This window comes from Zalophus californianus, chromosome 6, assembly GCF_009762305.2.
Source record: "Zalophus californianus isolate mZalCal1 chromosome 6, mZalCal1.pri.v2, whole genome shotgun sequence".
Classification (NCBI taxonomy): Eukaryota; Metazoa; Chordata; class Mammalia; order Carnivora; family Otariidae; genus Zalophus; species Zalophus californianus.
This window is the reverse complement of record NC_045600.1, coordinates 5,294,488-5,322,049: the sequence shown is the minus strand read 5'-3', so window position 1 is coordinate 5,322,049 and position 27,562 is coordinate 5,294,488. Positions and strand designations below refer to the sequence as shown.

Sequence of the window (27,562 nt, the reverse complement as noted above, 5' to 3'; positions counted from 1 at the left end):
TCCCTGGCTGCACCTGGGAAATAGGTACACAGACCTCAGTTTCCCAACACCCTAAACCTCTCCGGGGCTGCCCCACGAATGGGGCAGGGGCATGTCCCCTTCTCAGGAACCCGGCAGCATCTATCTTTGGGCGCCCCCCCCAGCCCGTTGGAATTGAGGGGGACTAGGAACATGCACACCCGGCCCTTCCCATCCACTGCTCCCACTCTGGGTGCTCCCACTCTGGGCGCCAAGTGTTGGGCTGAGAACTAAAAGTGCAGAGCTGGGCATCCTCTGTCACACCCGAACGGGTGAGGAGAAGGGGGTTACATAAACGGGAGGGAAGTCTCAGTTATTACTTCACAAATACCCTTTGGCCACCGCGGGCACGTTTGTCGCCTTCCGTCGAGGGCGACCTTGCGCACCCAGACTTGCACGCCCTCTAACTGCGGCTCCTTTTGACCTGGGTCAACGCCTCCGACCCGACCTTTCCTGCGCCTGGGAGGCTCCGGAGGCGTCGAGACGCGAGGAGGGACGATTCCGGTCCAGCTGTGCGCTCTTCTTTCGCAGACACAGCCTCCCTGTGTCCTCGGGGTCCTCGCTACCTGGCCCGTGGGCCCCGCGGGAAGACAGTCGGCGCTCGGCGGGGACCGGCCAGGCAGGGGGAACCAGCTTTGGGGGTTGGGGGTTCCAGAGAGAGGCATGGGAACAGTCGGAGTAAGACGGGCTTTTGGAGGCTGGGATGGGGTTCCCAGGAAGATTTGAGAGAGAAGGGAAGGGGCCTAGGTCCGCGCGCGGAGAACGGCGTTATTTGAAGGCGCGCAAGATAGCGGAACCAGCCAGCAGGTCTTAACGCTGTCGCCGGGGCAGGAAGCGCGGAGGAATCGGGGTTGCCAAGGACAACGCGTTCTGGGCGGAGCTGCTGTTGGGATACAGCTTGAGGGGCCGAGGGCCGGGCCTGGGGAGGCGGGGAGGGGGCGGAGCATGGGGGGGGGGGTTCCGAGCCAGAAGCGGCGTTGTGACTGGCGGAAATCCCATGCTCTGGGCGGGGCCTGAGCGTGAGCGGGGTTGAAGTTGGGGCGGGGCTTGGGGCGGGGCGGGGACGGGCCCCGAGAGCAGGAACCGGAGGCGGAGACGTGGTTGGCGGGGACGGAGCGCCCGGGGAGGGGTCGAACCGGCGGGGGCGGAGCCGGGCGGGAGTGGGCGGTGCTGGGTCGCGCCGGGCCTGGGGCCGAGGCGGCGCGCGGCGCTGACAGCTGAGTCGGCTCGCGGCCTCCCGCCCCCTCGGTGCCCGGCCCCGACCCTGGCCTGGCCTGCCCGGGAGCCATGAGCCCCGGGCTGCTGCTGCTGCTCGGCAGCGCCGTCCTGGTCGCCTTCGGCCTCTGCTGCACCTTCGTGCACCGCGCTCGCAGCCGCTACGAGCACATCCCCGGGCCGCCGCGGCCCAGGTGAGCGGGGGGTGGGGGCGGGGGCCTGGATGGGGCGCTCGAATGGGGGGCCGGGGGACCGCGTCCAAGCCGGCGTCGGGGCCGGGGGTCCAGCCTCGCCATTGCGCGTGGCCGCTTGGAGACGGCGGCCTGGAGAGGGGCGCTAACTATTCTTAGTAACAAATTACTCACAGCCGCAGCAGCTGCTCGGCGCCCACCGCGCTCTGCTGGGCCCCACAAACGTGATGGCAGCGACAACCCTGTTAGGTAGGCGCTATTGTTACCCCATCGTTCAGACGAGGAGACTGAGGCGCGCAGAGGCAAAGTCACCTGCCCAAGGTCACACAGTTGGTAAGCCTAGATTTAAGCCCGGGTCAGCCTTGGCTCTAAAGTGGGCACTCTGAACTTTGAGACTTGGAACGGGGTCACTCAAACTGGATTGCAATACACTCTACTTTGGTCACATTCCCCTTTGTATTTCTGTCCTGGTATATCCTTTTTGTCTTCTCCTTAGTACTTCCATTCCATCCTTGCCCCCCACCCCCACCCAACTTACCTCCCCCCCACACCAGAAGCTTACCTTTCTGAAGCTAAATCAAATGTGTCATTTCTCTGCTCCAAAAGCTCTCCGTCACTTTAGAAGGAAATCTAATTCTAGATTAAGTCCACTCTGTGGCCAGCAAGGCCCCTGCTGAGCTCTCAAAACCCACTCTGTACTGTTCTCATCCCCCCCTTGCTTGCTCACTGCTGCCCCCAGTCTTTCTGCAACCCCCCTTCCTGCAGCTCCAGGGTCTTGCTGTTCCCCATCTACCCTGTGTAAAGCCCACCTAGTCCCAGACTCCTAAGGGGCCATCACCCCCGAAGTTACCTTCTGTTCACTTGTTGACTGTCTGTTCACCTGTTGACTGTGTCTGTCTCCCCCCTTTAGAATGTGAGCCCCGGGAGGGCAGGGATGCTGTGTGTTCGCTCGTGTATCCCCAGCACCTGGCACATTGCAGATGCTCAATAAATATTTGTTGAATGAATGAATAAACAATGGTATTAGACACACTTTTTAAAACCTCAGGACATGAACATTCTGGAAGGTGCCCACCTCCAGCCCAAGCCAGATGACCTGGCATTGGAAGCCTGAATCCCTGTTTGGTGGATTTGGGAAAGATCTCTGTGGCTGGTGACACGGGGAGGCGATTGTTCTCCCTGCTGGCTCCCTGTCTTCCCAGGTGCCCTCGCCCACCTTGGGGTCTTCCTTTTCCCGTGCTTAGCCAGCCCTGTCTTCCACGCCACCTAGGTGGTTCTTCCCCTCACCTTCTAGGCTTGGATTCAATGCTAACTCCTCAGGGAGGTCCCACCTGCTTCCATGCCCGAATATATCATGTTCATTTTGTAAACTCTATGTCATTGTAAGATTTGGGTAATTATTTGTGCAACCTCTTGTTAAATGTCTGTCTTTCCCATAGGCCTGTGTCTGTCTTGTTCACTGCTGCGTCCCTGACATCTGGCACATGCAGCTGGTACATGCAGAGTAGACACTCGATAAACAGTGATTCAAAGTGGATGGTGGAAATCGCCTACCAGCTCTGTTAGGTACACTGTCACCCTTCCAACTTTTCAAATCAGCCATCAACAGCTTGGGGTTGAATGAGCTTTGTGCTCGTTCTGCTGGGTCTCATCATGACTTGGTCTAAACCCACGTGCTTCAAGCACTGCAGACCTGGTCTAGTCTCTTTGTCTTGAGAAGGCAGACCTTAAATCAAGCCCCTTTCTGCCCCTCGCCCATCTCTCTCTTTTTTTAAGTTGCATTTTAAAAATAAAATTATGCCATAAAATTTACCCTTTTAAAGTGTACAATCAGTGCTTTTTAGTATAGTGACAGAGTTGTTCAATCTTAACTGCCGGTTCCAGAACATTTCCATCACTCCAAATACCCAGTGCCCATTAGTTGTCACTCCTCATCTCCCCTTACCCCTCACCCACCCCCAGCCCTAGGCAACCACTAATCTGTTTTCTATCCCTAGATTTGTCTGTTTTGCACGTTACATATAAATGGAATCATACAATATGTGGCCTTTTGTGGCTGGCTTCTTTCACTGAGCATCATGTTTTCCAGGTTCATCATGTAGTAGTATGTGTCTGTATTTCTTTCCTTTTATGCCTGAATTCTCCCCCAAATCCTACACTGCAGAATCTACGTGTGACCTACAGGTGCATGTGGGTGGGTGGGGGAGTGGGAGGAGGTTAATTATATAATACTTAATTATATAATTAAATATAATTCTAGTTGGGCTCTTTATTCTAAGGAGGTGAACTGAACGATGCATATGCAGAAAGATTTGGGATTAACAGTTGTTTTGGTGGTCACATATAAAACTGCACTAAATGAAAGTTCTGGAACCTCTTCTAGCACGGATCAGATGCTTTGGTATTCAAAGCCTGGATCCTCAAACCATGATCGGCAACACCATGGTTGGCAAAGAAGTGTACATATCGAATCTCTAGTAGTAACATTTGCCCCTTGGTGCTTCCAGGCTTTGCCAACTTTCAGGCAAGGATCCCTCTGCCTTACAAAGGGCAGCTGCTGTGCTCCCCCTGCCCCCACCCATCTTCCCCCTTATTCATCGGGAGTCACCAGGATGCCCTCTCCTCCAGGATGTCTTCCTGGAGTTCCCCACAAACAACATCCTACTGCAGTCATCCTTGTAGCAGCTGAAAACTCAGACCCCACGTTTGGATCCCACGCAAACATTTGTGGTTTCTCCATTTTTCTCTCACTGCTCTCAACTTCCTCATCAGCCCCCACTCTCCTGGTAGCGTGGGATGAATGTAAACTTGACAACAAAAAAGCCTCTCTCTTCTAGTTTTTGTTTATTTTGGAATGAGTTTTCAAGTGTGGCTCCTGGGTGGCACGGGCTCCCTCCTCCCATTCCTACTTGCCATGTTGCCCGAGGTGGGGTCTGTTCAACAAATTGCCCATTGGCTCCTGGCGATGGTGGCGACCCCTTGCTGGGTCCGTTGGGTGGCGCATCCAAAGGACTTTGGGTGCCCAGCTGAGCACTCACCACCCCATTCCACTGGCACGAGGCACGGTCATGACCCCTCACCCTCACTCCTGGCAGCGACCCACCCCTCAGCCGTCGCGTGGGCTCCCTTCCTCCCTGTGGCTGGCCTCACAGTGGGCTCTCCAGATGACCTCTCCTTCTTTACCATCCAAGACTTTCTCTGCCCTCAAGAAACCTTGGATTGCCACTGTGCCAACCGCAGTGTTATAGGAAACGGCTTGTGCTACAGACCGGGCAGGGGAGGGGGATTTTCACCCTCCTCTCTCTCCCTGGGCTGCTCTGCCATATCCAGTCTACCAACAGGGGCTTGCTTCTGTCAGCCCCGCAAGCCCAGTCCCAGTATTCTACGGTCCGGGAATTCTACCATCCCTTACCTGTTTATTTCCAGACACCTGGTCTTCCTGCTCTGCCTTTGTCTCCCCAGCGCCCCCTGCAGGAACTGGAAGGAATGGGTTTTAGTTCCCTTTCGGGCCTGGCCGTGGGGACTGCGCGCCACTCTGTCCCCTGGGCTTTCTTGAAGTGTCACTCACCTTCTTCCCCAAATGGCAGCGGGCCCCAGTGTTTATAAGGGGGCTCTCAGACAGGCCTGGGAGGGTGAGGAGGGTCTAGACTGTGTTCTCGCTCAGGTGATTCAAAAGAGAACATTCTCCCAAAACGTGCAGCAATGGGGAGTGACCACGGACGCTAGATTATTATGGAAATACAGCCAGTCGTATGTGATGTCCACGGTCCATCTTTCTGCAGTGGAGCAGTGTAAGTTCAAGGCCGCTCACCCTGAGCGGGCTTCGGCTGCCCGGGGGCCACGCTGCACTTCCTTCCTCCTGCATTTGCCCGCCCACTCCCCAAGTGTTCTTGCTTCTCTTCAGTCCCTGCCACCTCCCCCTCCATCCCCACTCTCAGCCTTTATTCTTGCCTCCTACTTCCCAGAGTAAATGGAACAGCCCGGGAGAACTTCCTTCCAGGGCTGTAGGACCACACAGCCGCCCCCTCCCCTGCGCTGGGACCGCAGTGCTTGCGGCCAAGGAGAGCCGTCCCCTTAGTTCAGCAGCCCTGGCCCCGGCAGCGCGCCCCCCTCCTCTGCCACCAGTTTTCCTTGTCTCCTGCATCATTCCCATTTTTATATAACACATTGTAAAAAAAAAAAAAACAACAACAACAAAAAACACCCGTCTCTTCCCTTCCCGTTCCCTCCAACTGCCACCCCCTGGCTCTGCACCCCCTCAGCAACCTTCTGAGAAGCCTGCCTATCTTTGGGCCCCCATTCCTCCTTCCCCTCCTCTCTTGGGCCCACCACCCCATCGGGCTCTGGCACCCACCTCTCCGCCCACCCTGCTTTGGCCGAGGTCCCAGGGACCTCCCTGCAGCCCCACGCGCCAGAGCGCTTCAGTCCTGGTCTTGCCCGGGCCCAGGGCAGCCTGGGCGAGTGCCTGCCCCTCCCCTGTCCGGGTCGCTCTGCAGGCGTCGCACTCCACTCCCCACTGCTCACCTCCGGCCGCCCCAGCGTCTCTTGCTCAGTCTCCCTGGCTGGTGGTCCTTTTGCTGCCTGACCTCCTGGCTCAGTCCTTGGGTCTCTTCTCTGTCTCCACTCACCCCCTTGTGGTCTGATCCAGTTGCTGGGCTGTAAGTGCTGCCTCTCTGATGAGGACTGTCACATTCACATCTCTAGCCTGGCTTCAAGTATGTACTGGCCTGCTTCCCTTAGTAGCTTTCCTCTGCAAACCTGACAGGTTCAAAGCCAAATTCCTAATTCAATCCACTTGTCTCAGCTTGGTCCCCAGAGGCTGATCCTGAGACAAGAATGGAAATATGAGTGGCTTAATGGGGGGTGATCCCCGGGGGGAGTTGGGGATTAGATAGAGAGAAGAAGTCAGACAGCCAATAAAGCAAGTTACCTCTGGGAGCAACTGAGGTGCAACCTCCCTGGGAGCTCCGAGAGCTGACCCCCACCCAGGTGGAGGGCGCAGGGTCATTGGTGGAGGCTGCTCCGGGGGTGTTGAGCTGGAACTTCTGGCCCACGCTTCCTGCAGGCAGAGCCAGGAACCCCAGGCAGAGCCTCCGTGCTGCCCCTCAAATACTGCCTGCCTGGACAAGGGCCGAGGTGGACACGATGGGGTCTGCTGTGCCTACCAGCTCCTTCTCAGTCCTCCTCACCTTAGTAAATGGCAGCCCCATTCATCCTTCCAGCACTCAGCCCAGGAGACTTGGGTCAGCCTTGACACCACTCTCACACCCACACACACACAGCAAGTCCACTTGGCTCCTCCTACAACGTACACCAGAAACCAGGCTTCTTGACTGCACTGGTCTGAGCCCTGTCCCCTTTCACAGCCCCTCGCTGGTGCCCCTGCCTCCATTCCTGCCCCCCCCCCCCCGCCCATCCCATTTACTCTCAGCACAGCAGCTGTGAGAGCAAGCCATTGAAAACCCATCAGACCCTTTCTCTGCTCTGCTCAAAACCCTCCAGTGGCCCCCATTTCGGGGTCAAAGCAAAAGTTTTGACAGAAGTCCACAAGGCTATTGGGGATCTGCCCCCTGCCTCGGGGAACCTATCCCGTACCACATCTCCCTCAAGCACTCTACTCCAGCCTCAACACCTGCTCCCTGTTCCTTGAACTTACCAAGCACATTCCTATCTCAGGACCTTGAATGCTCTTCCCCCAGATGCCCGGGCAGCCAAGTCCTTCACTTATGGCAGCTCACGTGTTACCTTCTTAGAGGGACATTTCCTGACCTGCCTGTAGAAAATGGCAACCCCCCTCCTACCCCCACCTCTGATTACCTACCCCTCTGCTTTTTCTCCCATCACTCTCCAACTTAACATTTACTTACCTATTTGTTTATTTGCTCTCTATCTCCCTCCTGGAGTTCTCTGACCCAGAAAACCCCACCTGCCGTTTTGTCACCCATTCTAGATGGTGTAGTTAGTGAGCTTGTCTAGAATAAGTCATACAGGGGATAAGACATACCTTAAAAGGTGCCGCAACGTGACGCCAGACAGACTTGTTCACATTCTGAGGATCACACCAGACTTACACACACACACTTACACACACTTACTTACACAGACTTAGCATCACCAGACAATCCCCTGGTGAGAAGGACTTTGGGGTGACCTGGTCCCAGCCGTGCAGTGGTAGGCAGATGACCACCTCTCTGGCCCCCGCTGCCCCACCTATAAGACACGTTAACAACAGACCTACCTCCAGGCGGTGGGGGAGGGCAGATGGAGTGAGGCGTAGAATGGTGCCCGGTATGTAGCCAGTGTTCAGTGGATGTCTCAAGGTAATTGCACACAGTATTATTGGTCACCTTCCACGTGCCAGCCCCCAGCCTCTCCCCTCTATGGAGACTTCTGGAGCTGGTCGGACCCGGCTTCGCGTCCTGCCTGCTTTCTTGCCGCGGGGTGCCCCTGAGCCAGCACCATATCTACTCATGCTTCAGTCCTTCCATCTGCAAAGTGGGCCTAATAACGCCAACCTCACGGGGTCCTGTGGGGGAGGGGGCTCTCTTTAATGGTGACTTCTGGTGATCTTAAATGTTTCCTGTTTCTTCTAGTTTCCTTCTAGGACACCTCCCCTACTTTTGGAAAAAGGATGAGGTTTGTGGCCGCGTGCTCCAAGATGTGTTTTTGGATTGGTGGGTCCTAGTTGTCATTTGTTGCCCTTACTCCAGCCCAGGTCCCTCATGGGGCAGCCCCCCTCCATGTCCCAGGCCAGCACACACACTCCCCCCTCCCAGGCCAGGTCACTGCCACCCCCAAAGTTCCTCCTCTGAGTGGAGAGTCAGAAGAGACTGGCTCAGAGACAAGTTCTGCCTTTCTCCAGCTGTGTGACCTGAGACTAGCCATCAGAAACTCTGAGCCTCAGTTTCTTCATCTGTAAGCTCGGTGTGGGGTGTGACTCAGTAACAGTCAGTGTATGCGGTGTTTTACACTTGCCAAAGCATTTTCAAAGACACCATCTGGCTTGATTCCCAGAAAAGGAGTGTAGCAACCCTATTTCATGGATGTGGAAACTGAGACCCAGTGGGGGGTGTGATTCAGCACTGAGTCCTGGGGTGGGACACCCTGATCCTCCTGCTGGGTGGTGATGGTGATATTCACATCTTCCGAAGCTGACAGCCTCCTTTTGGGTCATTTTGGTTTCCAGGGCTAAGAAGTATGGCCCTGTCGTGCGGGTCAACGTCTTCCACAAAACCTCCGTCATTGTCACGAGCCCTGAATCGGTCAAGGTAGGAAGCAGAGTGGATTCCATGGGGAGGGACCTTCCCTTCCCTCGTTGGGGGCATGAAACTCAGCCCCAGGGACTGTAGGAGAAATGTCCCGGAGGCACCAGCATTTGGGCTGTTTTCCCAAGGATCCAGAAATGAATGGCATCTTTCTCTCTGACCACCCACCACTTGGGAGTGTGGCCCAGGCGGCGCACACACATTTAGCTCACTCACCTCTCAGCCTTGGTTCCTTCATCTTCAAGGTGGGATCATAACCCCTCTGTCCCCGGGCTATCATGAGAATAAAGATCAATTGATTTATCTCACAAATATTTATATAAACAAATATTTATTTACAAACAAAGGGACAAAAGATACTTAGACATGTACTTCTTTATGTACTTCACGATTATTAACCCATTTAATCCTCACAGGGGTAGAGACTCTCATCAGCCCCGTGTCAGAGATGAGGAAACAGACAGGGAGCTCCAATCGGTCCGTACTAGGTACAGGATGGCACCTGCCATGTGGGTACTAAGAATGGCCATCAGATCATTTACCTTGGAGTTGGCTGAACAGGGCTCAAGTCTGGTGGCTATGCCATCACTCTGGGCCTCTGTTTCCTCATCTGTAAAATAGGGATGATGCCTCTGTGACAGGTGGTTGTCAGCATGAAGCTGAAATAACATGTGTGAGCCACCTAGCCCGTGCCTGGCACACAGCAATTGCTCAATGAATGATGGTGCTTCTGTTCTCACAGTGGGAACTCAGCAGATGTGCAGGGTGATTCTTGGCATGAGAAGGAGAAAATGCAACTTAGGGTCCATATCAGGAGAAAAGGCTGAACAACCAGGTGTCTCTAAGAAGATGCTAAAAATAATTTTTTTAATTCAATTTCAAATATAGACACAGTTTAAGATTTTTAAAGCATGCTACCAAAAACCATATACGAAGAACTTCATGACTCTCAACGAGAAAAGTTGAGCCATACATGTTAAATATGATGAATTGCATTGGTTGATAATATTCAAGTGTTAAAACCAACCTTGCATTCCTGGTCATGATACAATTTGCTCATCTTCTGCTAAGAATTTTTGTTTCTATATTTATTATTTTCTTATAACGCCTTTGTCTGGTTTGGGGATCAGTTTAATTGACCTTGTAGGATGAGTCAGGAAAGGTCCCCTCTCCTCTGTTTTCTGAGGGAGTTTGTATGGGGTAGTGTTATTTCTTCCTTGAATGTTTGGTAGGACTCACCAGTGAAGCCATCTGAGCCTGGCATTTTTTTTGAAGGAAATGCTTTTTGTTTTGTTTTAATTACTCACTTTCTTTAATTGATTTATGACCACTCCAACTTTCTATTTTTCTTGGGTTTGGTAATTCATGTCTTTCAAGGCATTTTGTCCATTTTGTCTAATTGTTAAAATTATTGGTATAGAGTTGTCCATAATATTTATTGATTAACTTTTTCATGTCTACTGGCTCTGTGGTGATATCCCTTCTTTCATTCCTGCAAACAGTAATTTAGGTTTTCTCTTATTTTCTTAGTCAGGCTAGCAAAATGTCCATCAATTTTATGTATCTTTTCAAAGAACCAGCTTTTGGTTTTATGGATTTCTCCATTGTTTGTCCATTTTCTATTTTCTTCATTTCTGCTCTTTATTATTTCCTTCTCTACTCACTTTGGATTTAATTTGTTCTTGTGCAAATTTTGTAAGGTGGGAGTTTAAACACTTGATTTTATACCTTTCTTCCTTTCTAATATAAGCACGTACAGCCATATATCTCCATATATCTCATATATCTCCAGATATCTCTGTATAATCTTCATATATCTCATATATAGCACAGATGTAACATACATTTCAATATGTTGTGCTTTTATTTTCATTTGGTTCAAAACAGTTTCTAACTTCCCTTGTGATTTCCTCTTTGATTCATGGATTATTTAGATGTATGTTATTCAATTTCTAAATATTATGGTATTTCCAAATATCTTTTGTTATTGATTTCTAGTTTAATTCCGTGAAGTCAGAGAAAATACTCTTCATGATTTCAATCCACCTAAACAAACTGAAGCTTGTTTTATGACCTACTATATGGTCTATCTTGGTAAATGTTTATGAGCACTTAAAAAGAATGTATATTCGGTGATTGTTGAATGGAATGTTTTAGAAATGTCAGTTAGGAGTTGGTTGATAGTGTTAGCTGAATCTTCTAAGTCCTCATCTAATTTTCTGTATAGTTGTTCTAGCAATTACTTGGAGAGGAATGTCAAACTCTGACCACAATCATGGGTTTTTCTTTCCTTTTTTTTTTAGAGACTTTATTTATTTATTTATTTGACAGAGACTGAGAGAGAGAGAGAGAGAGAGAGAGAGCGAGAGAGGGAACACAAGCAGGCGGAGTGGGAGAGGGAGAAGCAGGCTTCCCGCGGAGCAGGGAGCCCGACGCGGGGCTCGATCCCAGGACCCTGGGATCATGACCTGAGCCGAAGGCAGACGCTTAACGACTGAGCCGCCCAGGCGCCCCAATCATGGGTTTTTCTATTTCTGCTTTTGTTTCTATCAATTTTGATTCATATATTTTGAAGTTCTATTATTAGGCGTGCACACATTTAGGACTGATATGTCTTTGTGATGAATTGACCCCTTTACCTTTAGAAATGTCCCCCTTTATCCTTGGTCATATTCCATTTCTTGAAGGACATTTTGTCTAGTATGAATGTAGCCTCTCCAGCTGTCTTCTGCTTAGTGTTGAATGGTATGTCTCTTGCCATCCTTTTACTTTTAACCCATTTGGGTTTTTATATTTAAAGTGGGTTTTGTATAGATAACATATAGTTGGGTCTTGCTGTTTTACAGTCTGACAATCTCTGCCTTTTAATTGAAGGGCTTAGGTTATTTACATTTAATGTAATTATTGATATGGTGAGGTTTAAATCTCACTGTTCTTTGTTCTCTGTCCTGTCTGTTGTTTGTCCCCCTCTCCTCCTTTCTTGCCTTCTTTTGGATGGAGTATGTTTTAGTATTCCATTTTATCTCCACCACGTGCTTAGTGGTTGTCCTAGGAATTATAGTACAATCTTTACCTCATATTAGTCTATCTTCAAATAATATACTACTTCATCGCTGTCTACTTTCAAGATTTTCTCTTTATCACTGGTGTCAGAAATTTGATTATGATCTGCCTTGGCATACTTTTCTTTTTGTTAATGCTCTGTAGGAGTCCTTGAACTTCTTGGATACGTGGGTTCCTTGAGCATGTTTGCAATATTTGTAATAAATGTGTTAAAGTTCCTGTCTGCAAATTCCATCCTCTCTGTTATTTCTGGGCCTGGTTATCGGTAGAATTTTCTGCTCTTTGGTATGTCTAGTGATTGCATGTTGGACCCTGGGCATTGTGAGTTGTATATTGTTGAGTGCTCGCTCTTGTTTCATTCCTTTAAAGGGTGCTGGAATTCATTCTGGAAGATGGTAAAGTTGCCTGTGGATAAGTTTGATCCTTTCCAGGTTTGCTTTAAGGCTTTTATAGGGTTGGTCTTGGGTCAACTTTTACTCTAGAGCTAGTTTAGCCCCACTACTAAGGAGTGACCCTTCTGGGGACCACATAAAGGCCTTATGTTTGAGGTTTAACTTGGGCCAGTGGGAATTTGAACAGTTCTTGGCCTGCGTAAGCTCTGAGAATTGTTCAGCCTGTAGTTACTCAGTGATTCTCCTTTTCCTAGAAGTTTTTAACTCGGTCTTGTGTTCACTGTACGCATGCACAGGTTGGTATTCATCCAAAGATGTAGGGGATCCCTATGCAGAGTTCTGCACAGGAGCTCTTTATATGCATAACCCCCTCCCCTCAGGTTCTCTGCCTTACAAATTCTAGCCTCCTCTGGCCTGTCTGGACGCTGATTTCTGTCTCATCAACTTGGAAAGCCTGCTGGGATGTACCTGAGTTTTATCTTCTAGTGCCTTTATCCTGAAATTGTAGAAAGCTGGAGTAATCTTTGGTCGTAGGGCTCACATCTTTTTTTTTTTTTTTTCTTTTCCTTCGCTTAGGATTCATAATCCAGCACCTCCTCTTGTCTAGTGTCTGAAAACGGACATTTCATGCATTTTGCCTTTTTTTTTTTTTTATTGCTTATGGCAAGAGGGCAAGTCCCCAGCAGTTATCCCTTAATGCGCAGAAGAGTGCTGTCAGTGTGGACAACCAGAGAAGGCAGCGAAGGTGCTGAGGGTGTCCCATGTACCCCTCATGTCCCAGAACCTAGTTCACTGGGCCTTCGAAGGATCCCCATTCCCAGGGACAGCAGGCATGGGGACCCCCAACTATGCGGACACCTGATTGGAGCCTCTTGTGCCTCAGTGTGGGGGACTCCTGGGTTTAGGTTGGGAGGGTTGGCACAGACCTTGGACTATTTAGGGATGTTTGAGAGGGACCTGGGAGGTGGGCCTTTATTGTCATAGGGACAGGAAGTGGGTAGTAACGGAAGTTGGTTTATAAATGACAGTGGGTGGGGTGGGTTCTTAGGATGTGGCTCATGATCCAAAGTCAGCCATTTTGGGGGTTTCCTTCCAGCTGAAAAATTGATATTAGAGCCCCAGGCTCAGATCCCAGATACCAGCAGCCCCCGGATTAATGTACAGTAGAGATATCATCTTGCTGCTTCCCAGCGCCCACAGGGTAAAGCTCACTGTACTATAAGGCAGACCTCTGGGATCCAGCCCCCTTGCTGCCCCTCCCCACTTCTCACTCTGCCTGAAGGCAGCATGTGGCCTGGGCTTCTCCTGCCTGGATCACAGCCTTCCCTTTCCTCTGTCCCACGGCAAATTGCCCGGATTCAAATCCTATGTCCACCATTCACCGTGTGTGTGACCTTGGACATTTTAAACCTCAGTTTCTTCGTCATATGTAAGATGAGCATAAAAATAGCACCCCCAGCTTAGGGCTGACTGGGCACTAAGTGAGCTAGAGGATGCAGATGTGCACCTGACATTTATGGAGCACCTGCTGTGTCTCAGTGTTCTTAGACTTTTCACGTAGAACAAATTTACTCTTCACAGCAACCTGCCCAGGCAGGCACTCTTCTTAACCCCATCATGTGAGATGAGGAAGCTGAAGGCAGAGGAGATGAGTAACTTGCCTATGGTCATAAAGTTAGCAAGTGGTGGAGCGAAGATGCTGAGCCTGGATCAAGCCAGCTGACTCCACAGCCTGAGCTGTTAACCCCTCGGCTATAGTGGCTCAAGAGCTGTCAGCTAATGTTACTATTGCTACCATCCAGCTTGTGGTGAGGCAAGTTGACCCTTCCTCCAGGAAGCCTTCCTTGACTTCCATGCCTGGGTTGGCACTAACAATACTGAATCTGTGCCAAGGGTCTCTCCTGTGTCCCAGAAGCCCTCCCTCTGGGCTTCTCCTCTTCCCTACTCTGGTTTCAGAGCAGCACCTGCCTTTCCTCGTTCTTGCTGCTTTGGAAGGTGGTGGGTGTGCTGTGAGGTCCGTGCGTGGGCATTGAAGTGAGGATCCCCCACTGCACCACTCCAGCTGTGTGGCCACAGGATATCACTGTGCCCCTCTGTGCCCTGCTTTCCTCATCCCCAAACGAGATGCTGTTGCTTGAAGACAGGGTTTCTGGAGGGTTAGGTGAGATTGTGCTGGATGAAGTACTCACGCCACAGCTGGGACTCAGTTAATGGTGACTGTCAGGGCATTGTTTCACAAGAGTCCAGAAAACTGCTGAGTCCTTTGCAGCCTCTCACGGGTGCACGAGCTCATGTTGGCTTTTTGGGGATGTTTAGAAGTTCCTGATGTCCACCAAGTACAACAAGGACTCCAAGATGTACCACGCAATCCAGACTGTGTTTGGTGAGAGGTAAGGCATGAGGCGAGGCTGGGGGTAGAGGACGGGAAAGCCTCTGGCAGCAGGCAGAGGGCCGCAGGGCCCAGGGCATTGGGCGTAGCATGAAGGCCCGGGCCCAGGCTACCAGGCACACAGCAGGTGCCCCATAAATGGTGGCCACTGCTGTTGTCATTGTCACCTTCTTCTCCTCCTTCCCCTCTGGATAGTAGGGGGCGGGTGAGGGGTTGCAGGGGCGGGGGACATGATCACCCCATTTCTTTTTTTTTTTTCTTTTAAGGATTATTTTTTTTTATTTTAATTTTTTTTAATTTTTATTGTTATGTTAATCACCATATATTACATCATTAGTTTTTGGTGCAGTGTTCCATGATTCATTGTTTGTTCATAACACCCAGTGCTCCATGCAGAACGTGCCCTCCTCAATACCCATCACCAGGCTAACCCATCCCCCTACCCCCCTCCCCTCTAGAACCCTCAGTTTGTTTTTCAGAGTCCATCATCTCTCATGGTTCGTCTCCCCCTCTGACATACTCCCCTTTTCTTCCTCTCCTGTTATCTTCTTCTTTTTCTTTTTTCTTAACATATGTTGCGTTATTTGTTTCAGAAGTACAGATCTGTGATTCAACTGTCTTGCACAATTCACCGCGCTCACCGTAGCACATACCCTCCCCAATGTCTATCACCCAGCCACCCCAGGTCACCCCATTTCTTATTTATTTCTTTTTTATCATGGTCAAATTCACAAAAGTCACCATTTTAACCGTGTTGGAATTACAGCTCAGTGACATTTTGTCCGTTCACAATATGGTGTAATCGTCAGCACTGTGTAGTTCCAGAACATTTCCACCATCCCAAAAGGTGACCCTGTCCCCATCAAGCCATCAGTCCCCCTTCCCTCCCTGTTTCTCACATCAGACACGTGTCTCCCGCAGACTGTTTGGCCAAGGCTTGGTGTCCGAATGTGACTATGAGCGCTGGCACAAACAGCGCAGGGTCATGGACCTGGCCTTCAGCCGCAGGTGAGTGTATCCAAGATGGCGGGCCTTGGGAAGGGGGCTGAGTTTCACGGGAGGGGGCCTCACCCCAGCTGAAGGGTGAGCGGTGAGGGCATCAGTAGTCCGAGACAGCAAGGCAGGCTGCCAGGGACACGGGCCTGAACGTCAGGGACTGAGTGACAGTGATAAATGGGGGTGGGGGGTCTCCCCTCATCACTCCTCCTCTGGGCTTTTCATTTTCCTTATTATAGTTTTCGCTTTTGGTTACATTTTATGCTTTAAATAACTTTTATTGAGGTATGGTTTCCATACCATACAATTCATCACTTACAACTGAATGGGTTTTAGTATATTCAGAAGATTGTACAACCATCACCATAATCCATTTTAGAATACTTTCATCACCCCAAAAAGCAAGCACTCCCTGTTTTCCCTCAGTGGCCTCAGCACCTGGCAACCACTAATCTACTTTCTGTCTCTATGGATTTTCGTATTCTAGACATTTCTTATAAATGGAATCATACAACATTTCTTTTTGCGCCTGACTTCTTTCACTTAGCATAAGATTTTTGAGGTTCATCCATGCCAAAGCATGTTTCAGAATTTCCTTTTTTATTTATCAAGTGAAATTCCATTGTATTGGACATACCACATTTTGCTTACCAATTCATCAGTTGATAGACATTTGAATTGTTTCCAATCTCTTGGCTCTTTCAACGGATGCTGTTTCCCCAGCTCCTTGGTCAGCTTGATGGAAACGTTCAACGAGAAAGCCGAGCAGCTGGTGGAGATTCTGGAGGCCAAGGCAGATGGGCAGACCCCGGTGTCCATGCAGGATATGCTGACCTGCACCACCATGGACATCCTGGCCAAGGTGATGGGAGGCTGGTGGGCCGTGGGCGCGGGGTCTGACAGGGGTCAGAGGGCTGCTCTTCTCTCTCTCTTCCCTTCCCTTGCGTTCCCCCCCCTCCTCCTCATCCTCTACACATCAACCCCTTCTTCTGCATGGGGAACTTCATATCTCCTTGAATATTCAGCAGAAACTTGTACGAGATGACGGCTACTAACTCATTCTCTGGGAATGGACCCTGAGAGGTGTGGGGGCTGGCCTGTGTCTAGTCAGTGGCCGAAGCTGGACTGGATCTCAGGTCTCCTTGCCTCCCAGCCCAAAACCTACCTCCCCTCAGCACCTGCCCTGGGTCTGGCTTGGCTCTGCACCCTGGCAGGCTCAGCAGTGGCCCAATAACCACCCCCCCACCGGCCTGGATAAGGGCGGTTCAGGCGGCTGGAGGGCAGACACAGTGAAGGGTCATTGTCACCCAGTAATTCATTGGGGGGCTGGGTATAGAAGGGACACCAAGGAAGGCTGCATTTCTGGGGAAATGCATCTTGTCAAGGAAGGAAGCCAAGGTTTGTGGAGTGGCTACTATGTGCTACGTAGTCCTCACCATATCCCATGAGGTTGGAATCATCATGGGTCATTATAAGGAGTCAATGACACAATGCATATAAACCCTTAGCCCAGGGCCTGGGTCTCTACCTGAGCAGCGCCAGGTTCTGCCCTGGGTCTTCAAGTCTTCCCATTCCCCCAGGGAAGACCTTGCCCTTCTCTCTCCCCCAGGCAGCTTTTGGGATGGAGACAGGCATGCTGCTGGGTGCCCAGAAGCCTCTGTCCCGGAAGGTGAAACTCATCCTGGAGGGGATTACTGCATCTCGCAACACTCTGGCGAAGGTACTGCCCCCACACCCCTCCGGTGATCAGAGCTGGCATTGTCCTAATTTGCTGCAGCACCTCCTCTAGTGACCTTTTTTCAGAATGGGTTTTGAGCTCTGGTTATGACTGAAGTGACTTCTGAATCAGTTAGGATTTGCATACATCACCTAGTGTAGAGAATCAAAATCAAAGTGGTTTAAGTAAATTAGGAGTTAATCTTCCTCTCATGTAAAATCATCCTGAAGCTGGCAGTCTAGGAGGGCTGTGCTAGGGCCACAATGTCAGATGTTCCTGGAATTTTTTGTCTTTCTGTTCTGCTGTCTCCAGCGTATCACCTCATTGTTATAAGATAGCTGCTGCAGCTCCAGCTATCACCTCCTTGTTCCAGGCATGAAGGAAGAAGGGGGAGAGGTGGTACTTGAGTTGATCCTCAGACGCCCAGGGCCTCTTCCTGTTCCCTGGGACTTCGGCCTCTGAGCTTGGGATCCCCTAATGCCACCCCGTCTTTTCTGCAGTTGATTCTACCTCCCTTCCCTCTGGCTGGGGTTTCCTCCTTCCTTGCAGTCCCTAGCCACCTCCAACCTTCAGGGATCCCTTCTAATTTTCCAAGCACCTTTCCCATCATATCTAGGGATTTGGTACAGGAAAGGGAAGCCAATGCTTGGGCTCAGCCTGCCATGTTGGTCAAATCTTGGCTGCTTTATCTTTTCTAGATATTTCTAGAATTTTCTCACAGTCTTCCCACCTCCCAGCTTGCCAGTGCTGCTGTGGGTTTCTAAAGTCGTTTCGGAGCTGGGGGAGAGGGAGAGGTTGACGCGCGTGCTCGGTTGGCGTCCTGAGCGGGAGTTCTTGTTCAGTTTATGCCAGGGAAGTGGAAGCAGGTCCGCGAGATCCGGGAGAGCATCCGCTTTCTGCGTCAGGTTGGCAAGGACTGGGTCCAGCGCCGCCGGGAGGCCCTGAAGAGGGGGGAGGACGTCCCTGCCGACATCCTCACACAGATCCTCAAAGGTTTGAGGGCTCGCACGTGGGCCTTGGGAGGGCCGGGCGGCAGGGGTGCCCCCTGTCATGGTGGCTGATCACACTTGACTCCGGGTGTCTCTATCTGGCTTCCGGGGAGAAGGGCGTTTGCTTCTTCGCTGGGCCGTGGGGCAAGGGAACAAGGGGTATGAGTGTAGCAGGTGTCTGCTGCTGGGCCCTGAGACCCTCCTTGTCTTTCAGCTGAAGAGGGGGCCCAGGACGATGAGATCCTGCTGGACAACTTCGTCACCTTCTTCATTGCTGGTTTGTGGCTCCAGGGGTGGCCAAGGGCTCAAGGCTTTGCAGAAATGGTGGGAACCAGGCATCCCCTCAGACCTGACTCTGGGCGAGGTTTCAAGTTGTCTGCGTGGAGTTCTGCTGCAGAAGTGAGGGGCTGGAATGGAGGAGCAGAAGGCCTGCCTCTGCTCAGGGAGGTCTGGGAGGTCTTCTCGGTGGCCGCTGACCCGGTGATGGAGCTGGCCACTGTGAGGGGGCGTGAAGCTGCCTTTTTGGGCTCAGGAGAGCTTGGCCATGTAAAGTCAAGGCCCCACCCCCTCAGCATTTATGAGGAGGCCTGCATTAGACCAGCACAAAAAGATGTGCCAGGCAACTTCATTCCTTTGCTCATCAAATTTTTTTTTTTTAAGATTTTACTTATTTATTTGAGAGAGAGAGCACAAGCAGGGGGAGCAGCAGAGGGAGAGGAAGAAGCAGACTCCCCACTGAGCAGGGAGCCCAACTCGGGGCTTGATCCCAGGACCCTAGGATCATGACCCAAGCTGAAGGCAGACGCTTAACTGACTAAGCCACCCAGGCGCCCCAGAAGGAGCTTTTAGGGTGTAAAAACCAGATGCCTGGGGGCAAATGCCATTTATTGGGCTACAGTGGCTGGCACAGGGGATCTGTGGGGGGGCAGCCTATCTCCTTCCTATCTGGACACCCAGCTCAGTTGCAGGGGGCAGAAGTGAGGACCTGAACTGCCACCATGGGATCAGAGTCTCAGAGGCAGGTGGGCCGGACCAGCAGCAGCCTGGTAGCCCCATGTAGAACTGCTGCTGTCCTTTCCCGCAGGCCATGAGACCTCTGCCAATCATTTGGCATTCACGGTGATGGAGCTGTCCCGCCAGCCTGAGATCTTGGCAAGGTACAGAAGGGGGAGACTTGGTGGGGGGGGTAGTGGCTCCCCTTGATGCTGGTGAAGGGATTGTCTGCTGTCTTGTGCCTCCCACGGCTGAGCCTCCTCCAGGGTGTCCTGCTTCTCTTCACCCCAGGGCCTTTGCACGTGCCAATCTCTCTTCTGGAAGCTCCTCTCCCTGCTTTTCTCTTGGAGAACTCCTTGTCCAGCCCTGCAGAAGCCTTCTCACATTCCTAAAGTAGCTATTCTGTGTTTTCCCCTCCTAGGCTCTTCCCAGCTCATGAATGCATTTTCCTCCAGGGCCGGTTTGCTTTGAGTCTATTTCAGTCATGAAACTAGAAGCTCCAAAAAAGCAGGGACCGTGGCTCTTTCCCTCCCCACGCTGTGCTCAGTGCCTGGCCAGGGGCTGGCACTGAGAACTGAACAGAACTCCAACTCAGCATTGAGGAAGGGCTTATCCTCGGCCGGCGAGACAAAGGAGGGTACCCAGGAGACGGCGTTTGAGCTGGGCCATTGGTTTCCTTAAATACAAACGGTTCCCTCGACGACCATTGCACAGACTGACTGCGCCAATGTGAAAGCACTCTGAAAACCCCGACAGGCGTGGGGGCGGGAGGCCCAGAGGCGGGAAAAGCCTTGACTACAGTTGTTAATCAGCAGCGTCCACGGGCAGACATGAATGATTGCTTGCGAGTATAAGATGGTTGGTTGGGGTTTTAAATATATCTATAATACTAATATGCTCTTTATAAAAATTTGGAAAAAGCAGAAAAGTTATAATAATAACAGTAAGTAATCATAATAATAATTCCACCCACAGTGCCCCACCCCTGGAGGCAGTTCACGATTAACTACTGAATTTCACCGTGTGTTTTATCACATTGCCCCACATTATTTATTGTAAACTCTTCTTCCAAATCCCCTTTTTTATATTGTGGATATATACACACACACATACATGCATAAAATTTGCCCCCCCCTTTTTAAAAGATTTTATTTATTTGACAGAGAGAGACACAGCGAGAGAGGGAACACAAGCAGGGGGAGTGGGAGAGGGAGAAACAAGCTTCCCGCGGAGCAGGGAGCCCAATGTGGGGCTCCATCCCAGGACCCTGGGATTGTGACCTGAACCAAAGGCAGACGCTTAATGACTGAGCCACCCAGGCGCCCCTAAAATTTGCCATTTTAACCATTTTTGAGGGCATAGTTCAGTGGCATTAAGCACATTCCCATGGCTGTGCAAACACCACCACCATTTCCAGAACTTTCTCATCATTGCGACGGACATTGTCCCCAGTAAACACTAGCTTCCCAACCCCCTCAGCCCCTGGGCCCCCCTCAGCCCCCATTCTACTCTCTGTCTTTATGAATTTAACTCCTCTAGGGACCTCGTATAGGAATCACACAGTAATTGACCTTTTTGTCTGGCTTACCTCACTTAGTATAATGTCTTTAAGTTCCATCCATGTTTTAGCAGGTGTCAAGACTTCCCTCCTTTTTAAGACTAAATACTATTCTATCGTATGGTTAGGCCACATTTTTTTTAAAGATTTTATTTATTTATTTGAGAGTAAGAGTGAATGAGAGAGAGAAGGAGCAGGGGGAGAGGCAGAGAGAGAGGGAGAAGCAGACTCCTCACTGAGCAGGGAGCCTGACATGGGGCTCAACCCTGGGACCCCAGGATCAAGACCTGAGCCGAAGGCAGATGCTTAGACCGCTGAGCCACCCAGGCGCCCCATGGAGAGACCACATTTTGTTGATCTATTCATGTGGTGATGCACACTGGGGTTGCTTCTGGCCTTCGGCTACTGTGAATGCTGCTGCTGTGAACTTGGGTGTACAGGTATCTAGCTACGAGACCCTACTTTCAATGTGGGGGCGCACACACCCAGAGTGGAATTGCTGGAGCATATGGTAATTCTACATCTCATGTTTTGAGGAACTGCCATCCCATTTTCCATATACACCTGCACCAGGTTCCATTCCCACGGACAATGCACAAGGGTTCCGCTTGCTCCACACCCTTGCTAACGCTTGGTGTGACATTCCTCGTGGGCGTGATGTGGTCCAAATCCACTTTCCGTGCTGCATATTCTTCTAACGGTGCCTGTCTTAAGGTTTACTCAGCCGGCATCCCTATGCTCTTTCTGTTTCCCGCTGTCGGCTGCTGTGAGCCAGGCTGAGCCAGGCTGCTCAGCGCAGAGAGCTTGTTTGGTGGTGCGTTTATTTTCTGCAGCCGGTTCCAAGCAGCAAGCACGGAGGGGGAATATTGTAAGGCCCCGGAACATAATTGCCAACTGCTCAGACATCTCGGCTGCGACGTGGGTTCCTGGATGTCTTCAACAATGGGGCGGGGCGGGCCGTGCGTGCGTGCGTGCGACCGATGGGGTGCCCCAGGCAGCTCTCCACGCTCCCCTCCATCCCTCCTTCCTAAAAGTAGTAGGGGGTGACCTCTCCTTGGGGACGAGCTTGTCTTTATCTGCCCCGACAGGCTGCAGGCGGAGGTGGACGAGGTCATCGGTTCTAAGAGGCACCTGGACTGTGACGACCTGGGGAGACTGCAGTACCTGTCCCAGGTGGGGGGGCGGGAGAGAAGCTTCTGGGCGCTTGTGGGTGGTTCGTCAAGCCAGGCCTGCCGCCCCCCTGAACTCTTTCCTATGGGTGTTCTCTAACTTCACTGCGCGTGAGAATGTCCCAGGATATTAAAACAAAACAAAACAAAACGAAAAAAACTCCCCAGACCAGCAGACCTTGATCCTTGATCGAATGACCAATGGCGCTGTTTGCATTTCCGGGGGAGGCCAGGCGCTTCCAGGAGCCTCAAGCTGGCCACCAGGGGCCAGACTCAGCGGCCCCCTCCCGTCCCTGACAAAGCACAGCAGGAGGCCTGGCTTGAGCTGGGGAAGGGCTCCTCCGGGGTGGTGGTGCCCTGGTTCAGAGGGAGGCCTGGGTCCTGGTCCGGGCTCCACCATGGTGGTTTCTGCACAACCCCCTTCTTTTGGGCCTCAGTTTCTCCTTCTGTGACAGGAGGGGTTGGACAAGAAGATGAGGCTAACTTGGCGGGGGTCTGGGACCCGGTCCTGGATGTGGGAGCAAAGTTGGGTCTGGGGCACACCACTGGCACGTTCTGGGGGGGGTCTCCTGACTTCGCTCCTTGTCTCCCCGTGTGGCTTCTGTAGGTTCTCAAAGAGTCGCTGAGGCTGTACCCGCCAGCGTGGGGCACCTTTCGCCTGCTGGAGGAGGAGACCTTGATTGACGGGGTCAGAGTGCCCGGAAACACCCCGCTCCTGGTGTGTGGGGGCCCTCCCTGCCTGCCCCCAGGGTGACCGAGCTCTGAGGTCGGGACGTCCGTGGCCCCGTTGTCACCACTGGGGTTTCTCATTCAAGTTGCACTATGACACTGTGAGGTCTTTCTTCCCTTTCACACTGGTGTAAGGTTACAGTGGATGACTCTGGAAGGGAGGCACCCTGTTTACATCTGAGGACACTGAGGCTCAGAGAGGTTAGGTCACTTTCCTGAGGTCACATAGCTGGCTGGGGGCAGATACAAGATATGCCCAGTTTCACAGCTGGCCCCAGGCTGTTCAATTCCTTTTGTCTCCCCTCCACAGCCCCTTCTCCCACGGAGGGTGACTTCCCCCACCCCTTTACTTGTTTCTTTCTCTCTCTCTCTCTTTTTTTTTTTTTTTGAGAGCGCGAGCAGAGGGGTGGGGAGGGGCAGAGGCAGAGGGAGAGAAGAATCTTAAGCAGGCTCCATGCTGAGCACAGAGCCCAAGCGGGGCTCGATCTCACGACCCTGAGATCATGACCTGAGCCAAAATCAAGATTCAGACTCTCAACCGACTGAGCCACTTGGGCGCCCCTACTTGTTTCTTTGTTTACACATGCATTCATTTATTCCCTCATCGGGCATCCCTTCATGCACAGTGACTCCTGGAAAGCCACCCCCAAACTAGAAATGTGTCCCTGTCCAGCTTCCCTCCAGAAGCAATCACTGTCCTGAATTTTGTGCTTGCCATTGCCTCGCCTTTTTGTGCGTGCGTGTGTGTATGTCCACGAGGTAATATGTCCCAGGATTGCTTTGTGACTGCAGGCCCTTGGTTCACTGCTGTATCATATTCTGCTGTGTGGGGACCACCACCCCGTTTTCGATTCTGGGTCAGTGGGCATCCGAGAGGTGCCCCGTTTCCTGCTCTCCTGAGTGCTGCTGCCACTGTTCCTGTCTGCGTGACCGGTGGACGGTGCAGACAGGCGGGAGGGCTGGGGTGTGGGATAGCTGAATGATTAGTGTGGTAATTTGGTAGCACCAAAATGTTTTCCAGAGCACCTGTGCCAACCTGGACTACCACCAACGGGGTTCCTTATCCTCCCCAACACCTAATATGGCCCAGCTTCTTATTTTTTGCAATTGAACAAGTGCAAGGAAGGTACTTCTCTGTGGTCTTGATTTGCACTTTCCTGGTTAGTTCCCAGTGGGACTCATGCCCCTGTGCTACTTTTCTCCTTCTGGGCTGCCTCCTCGCTCTGCAGTGCTTCTTTAAAAATTCGTGTGTTAATCCTTTGTCAGGTATGTGGGTTGCAAATGTCGTCTTTAGGTTTGTGGATTCTCTTTGTTAAAGCCTTTTCAATGATCTGCAGTTCTTAAGTTTCCAATGGTCCCTTCTCTTGTCTTAGGGAACCCACCCCCCCCCCCGCCCCCATCCTGAGGTCAGCATTGTCGCTTACATTGTCTTCTAACAATTTCACACTTTTCTTTTGCAAGTTAAGTTTGAATCCACCTGGAGTTGACTTTGCGTATAGTGTGAGGTAGGGGTCTGGTTTTGTTTCCTGGGGCTGCCAGAACAAAGCACCACAGATGGGGCGCTTAGCAGTGGAAATGTACTTTCTTACAGTTCTAGAGGCTGCGGTTCCAAGATCGAGGTGCTGGCAGGGTTAGTTTCTCCTGAGGCCTCTCTCCTTGGTTTGCAGATGCCACCTTCTGGCCGTGCCCTCCCAAGACCTCTTCTGTGTGGGTCTGTGCTAATCTCCTCTTCTTCTAAGGACACGAGCCAGACTGGAGTAGGGTCCACCCTAATGACCTCATTATGACTTTATTATCTCTTTAAGGAGACTGTCTTGGAATACAGTCCCATTCTGAGGTTAGGACTTTAACATAAGAATTTTAGGGGGACACAGTTCAGCCCATGGCATGACCCATTTTTATCCACAAAGGAAAGCGACATGCTTCTGGTTCTATCAGGCAGCCCCCTCCCCCATCCTGCCCCACCTGGGCTTCCCAGGACTCTGCTACGCCCTCTCCAGCTTACATCAGGGTGTGTTCTTTATTCTGTTTATCTGCTCCCCTTTTTTTCTTATTAACACTCCTGCACCAGTTCCACCTGCCTGAGTGACCGAGGTGGTGGTTTAGAATGCCCTTACGTCTGGCTGGGCAGGTGTACAGCTGTGTGGGCCATGAGTGGGCAGACCTCGGTTCCAGTGCCAGCTCTGGCAGGCTGGGTCATCTCTGGGTCTCAATGCCCTCCTTGTAAGATGATGCCCGAGTCACAGTTGACTGAGAAGAGTCGAAGAATAATGTAGTCACATGTCTGGCAAAGTTCCCTAGCACACAGTAGGTGCCCTTCGCTGATCTCAGACACCTCTCCACCTTATGCTCCCACCCACTTTTCAGAGCCTCATTCCAGGCCCTCCCTTCACCCTGCCTGCCCTGGACTCTCAGCACAGAGAACCAGGGGCAGAGGGGGCTCAGGGAGCTCTTTTGTGCAGGAGTAATGAGGCAGAGGTTGAGACCCAGGGCCCGAGTTATGGGGGGCATGTATGGCCCATGGAGGCCGGGGGCACGGAACATTAACCCCAGTAGGGAGGTGACGTGGCATGCATCGAAAGGCTAGTGCGCCCCTGGGCTCCTCTGCCTCACCCCCTCTCCAGCCCCCGCCCCCCCTCCACACCCCGGATGTAAGCCTTGTGTCAAATAACAGCTCTCAGAGATCTTGAGAAAGATGCTCTTGAAGCAGACCTGAGTTTGAATCTCAGTTTGGCCACTTACTTGCCGGCTGACTTTAGGCAAGTCATGAACCTCTCTCTGAGCCTCAGTTTTCTCATCTGTAAAATAGGGATAGTTGTAGTCCCCCCACTGCACGGGACCAAGCATGGGATGATGCAGCAGCCAGATGCCCTTGTTGGCACACTGGGCTGTCCCCTTCCTTCCTCTCAGGCACTTTCCAGGAGCCAGTGGAGTCCCACACTGGCCCAGATGGGTGGGTGGAGTAGAGTAGGGGGTGGGCCTCCTCTGCTCCTGGTCACTCCACTGGGTGGCCGCAGCGGGTCGGGGAGGTGTGAGGGTGACCATCTTGGGAACCAGAGACAAGTGGATCCTCCGCCCCGCAGTTCAGCACCTACGTCATGGGGCGTATGGACACGTACTTTGAGGACCCACTGACTTTCAACCCCGATCGCTTCAGCCCCAAAGCACCCAAGTAAGTCTCTCTTCAAGCTGTGCATGTGGGAGAAGGATGTCCAGTGATCTCTGGTCTGAACGGCCTGTGACCCCTGAGCCCACAGAGCCTTTAGATCACTGTGAGGGAGTTGTTATCTGCACTCTGCCCCCTTTTATGGAGATGAAATCACAGCTCAGAGAGGTTAGGTAACTTGTCCAAGGGCACGCAGCCAGGAGCCGCAGAGCTGGGGTTGAAGCCCTGTGACTCCCTGGAGGAGCCAGGGACAGCTCCTCCCCCTGCTAGGACGGTCCTCTCTGAGAAATGGGAATCTTGATGGCTCCCTCTGGAGCTCGCTATGGGGGTGAATGCCTGAAAGTACGGGGGGTGGGGTGGCCGGCTCCAGGGACAGGCCACCTGCATCCAGACTCTGCCCAGAACTGGACATGTGATCAGCTGAACATAGAAGTGCCATAGGATCGTGAGCTCCTTAGTTCCTCCTTCTGTGAACTGGGGATAATAACAGCTCCTTCTGGAAGGCTCCAGAGGAGGATAACGGGAGAAAATGCTGATGCAGAGCCTGATGGAGCCAGCTGTTGATGTTTTCAGTGTGTGCAAAACCCAGCCCTGGTGCACGGCCGTACATCAGCGAGGGATGGGTTTGTCACCGCTGGGGTGGAACTGTGACAGGACTGCCACCTCCTGACTCCTCTCTCCCTGCAGGCCGAGGTTCACCTACTTCCCCTTCTCTCTGGGACCGCGCTCCTGCATCGGGCAGCAGTTTGCTCAGGTAGGAGGCCAGGGCTGGGGCTTCTGCCCGGAGCTGACTTCAGGGGTGGTGTTTCGTCTTGGGCCAGGAGGCATTTCAGAGCCCTGCTCTGGGACCCCTGGCTGGGAGCCGGGGGCCAGGGGCTGGGCCAGCCGGCTGCAGGGTTTGCTGCACATTCACACCCCGTGCCTCCTGCCCTTCCTCACTTCTGCACACAGATGGAGGTGAAGGTGGTCATGGCCAAGCTGCTGCAGAGGCTTGAGTTCCGGCTGGTGCCCGGGCAGCGTTATGGGCTGCAGGAGCAGGCCACGCTCAAGCCGCTGGACCCTGTGCTGTGTACTCTGCTGCCCCGGGGCTGGCAGCCCGCACCCCCACCGCCCTGCTGAGCAGGCCTGGGCTGGATGGGACTCCTCGGGCAAAGGCATCACGCCCACACTCCTCTGCAACCCCACTGCCACCCACCCTGCTCCCTTGCCCCCTTCCTCAGGGGCACCCTCCACGCTGGCTCCCAATGGGCCCCCTGCCAACCGCCACCTGCTTCATACCTCCCCCTCCCCTCCAGAGCTCCGTGTCCCCTGCTAATTCCATGCCCTTCCTGGACTGGCCCCTGCCTGACTCCCAGCTGCCGCCCAGATGTGCCGTCTCTTACCCCGAACGAACCTCTTCGCATAGGCCACTCCCTCTGCCACACACCCTAACTCTTGCTCACTTCCTAAAACCCTCTTCAGGTGTCACCTCCTCCAGGAAGCCCTCCCTGCCACCCCCGGCCGGGCCAGGGGCCCCTCCTCTGTGCTCCCTTGGTCACCTGTGCTACCTCTAACACCACACTGACCACACTGTATCGTGAGTGTCCTTTGATGTGACCGACTGCCCTGCCAGGCTGGGAGCGCCTCATGGGCGAGGTCTGTGTATGATTCGTCTCTGAGCCCCCCCTGGGCCTGGCACAGAGTCGATGCTCAATAAATATGTGTTGACTGCA

At 52.3% G+C, this 27,562-nt stretch overlaps 1 protein-coding gene across 1 annotated transcript; it reads left to right on the top strand.

Moving 5' to 3' along the window:
• The first annotated feature begins 1,111 nt into the window (after positions 1-1,111).
• LOC113909603 (cholesterol 24-hydroxylase) lies at positions 1,112-27,562 on the top strand. Its single transcript, XM_027570951.2, has 15 exons — positions 1,112-1,427; positions 8,018-8,098; positions 8,611-8,692; positions 14,461-14,534; positions 15,455-15,541; positions 16,253-16,391; positions 17,139-17,249; positions 18,089-18,239; positions 18,450-18,512; positions 19,320-19,392; positions 21,875-21,959; positions 22,563-22,673; positions 25,768-25,856; positions 26,538-26,604; positions 26,802-27,562. The coding sequence occupies exons 1-15, from the start codon at positions 1,306-1,308 to the stop codon at positions 26,967-26,969; spliced, it is 1,503 nt and encodes a 500-aa protein (XP_027426752.1). The 5' UTR covers positions 1,112-1,305; the 3' UTR covers positions 26,970-27,562.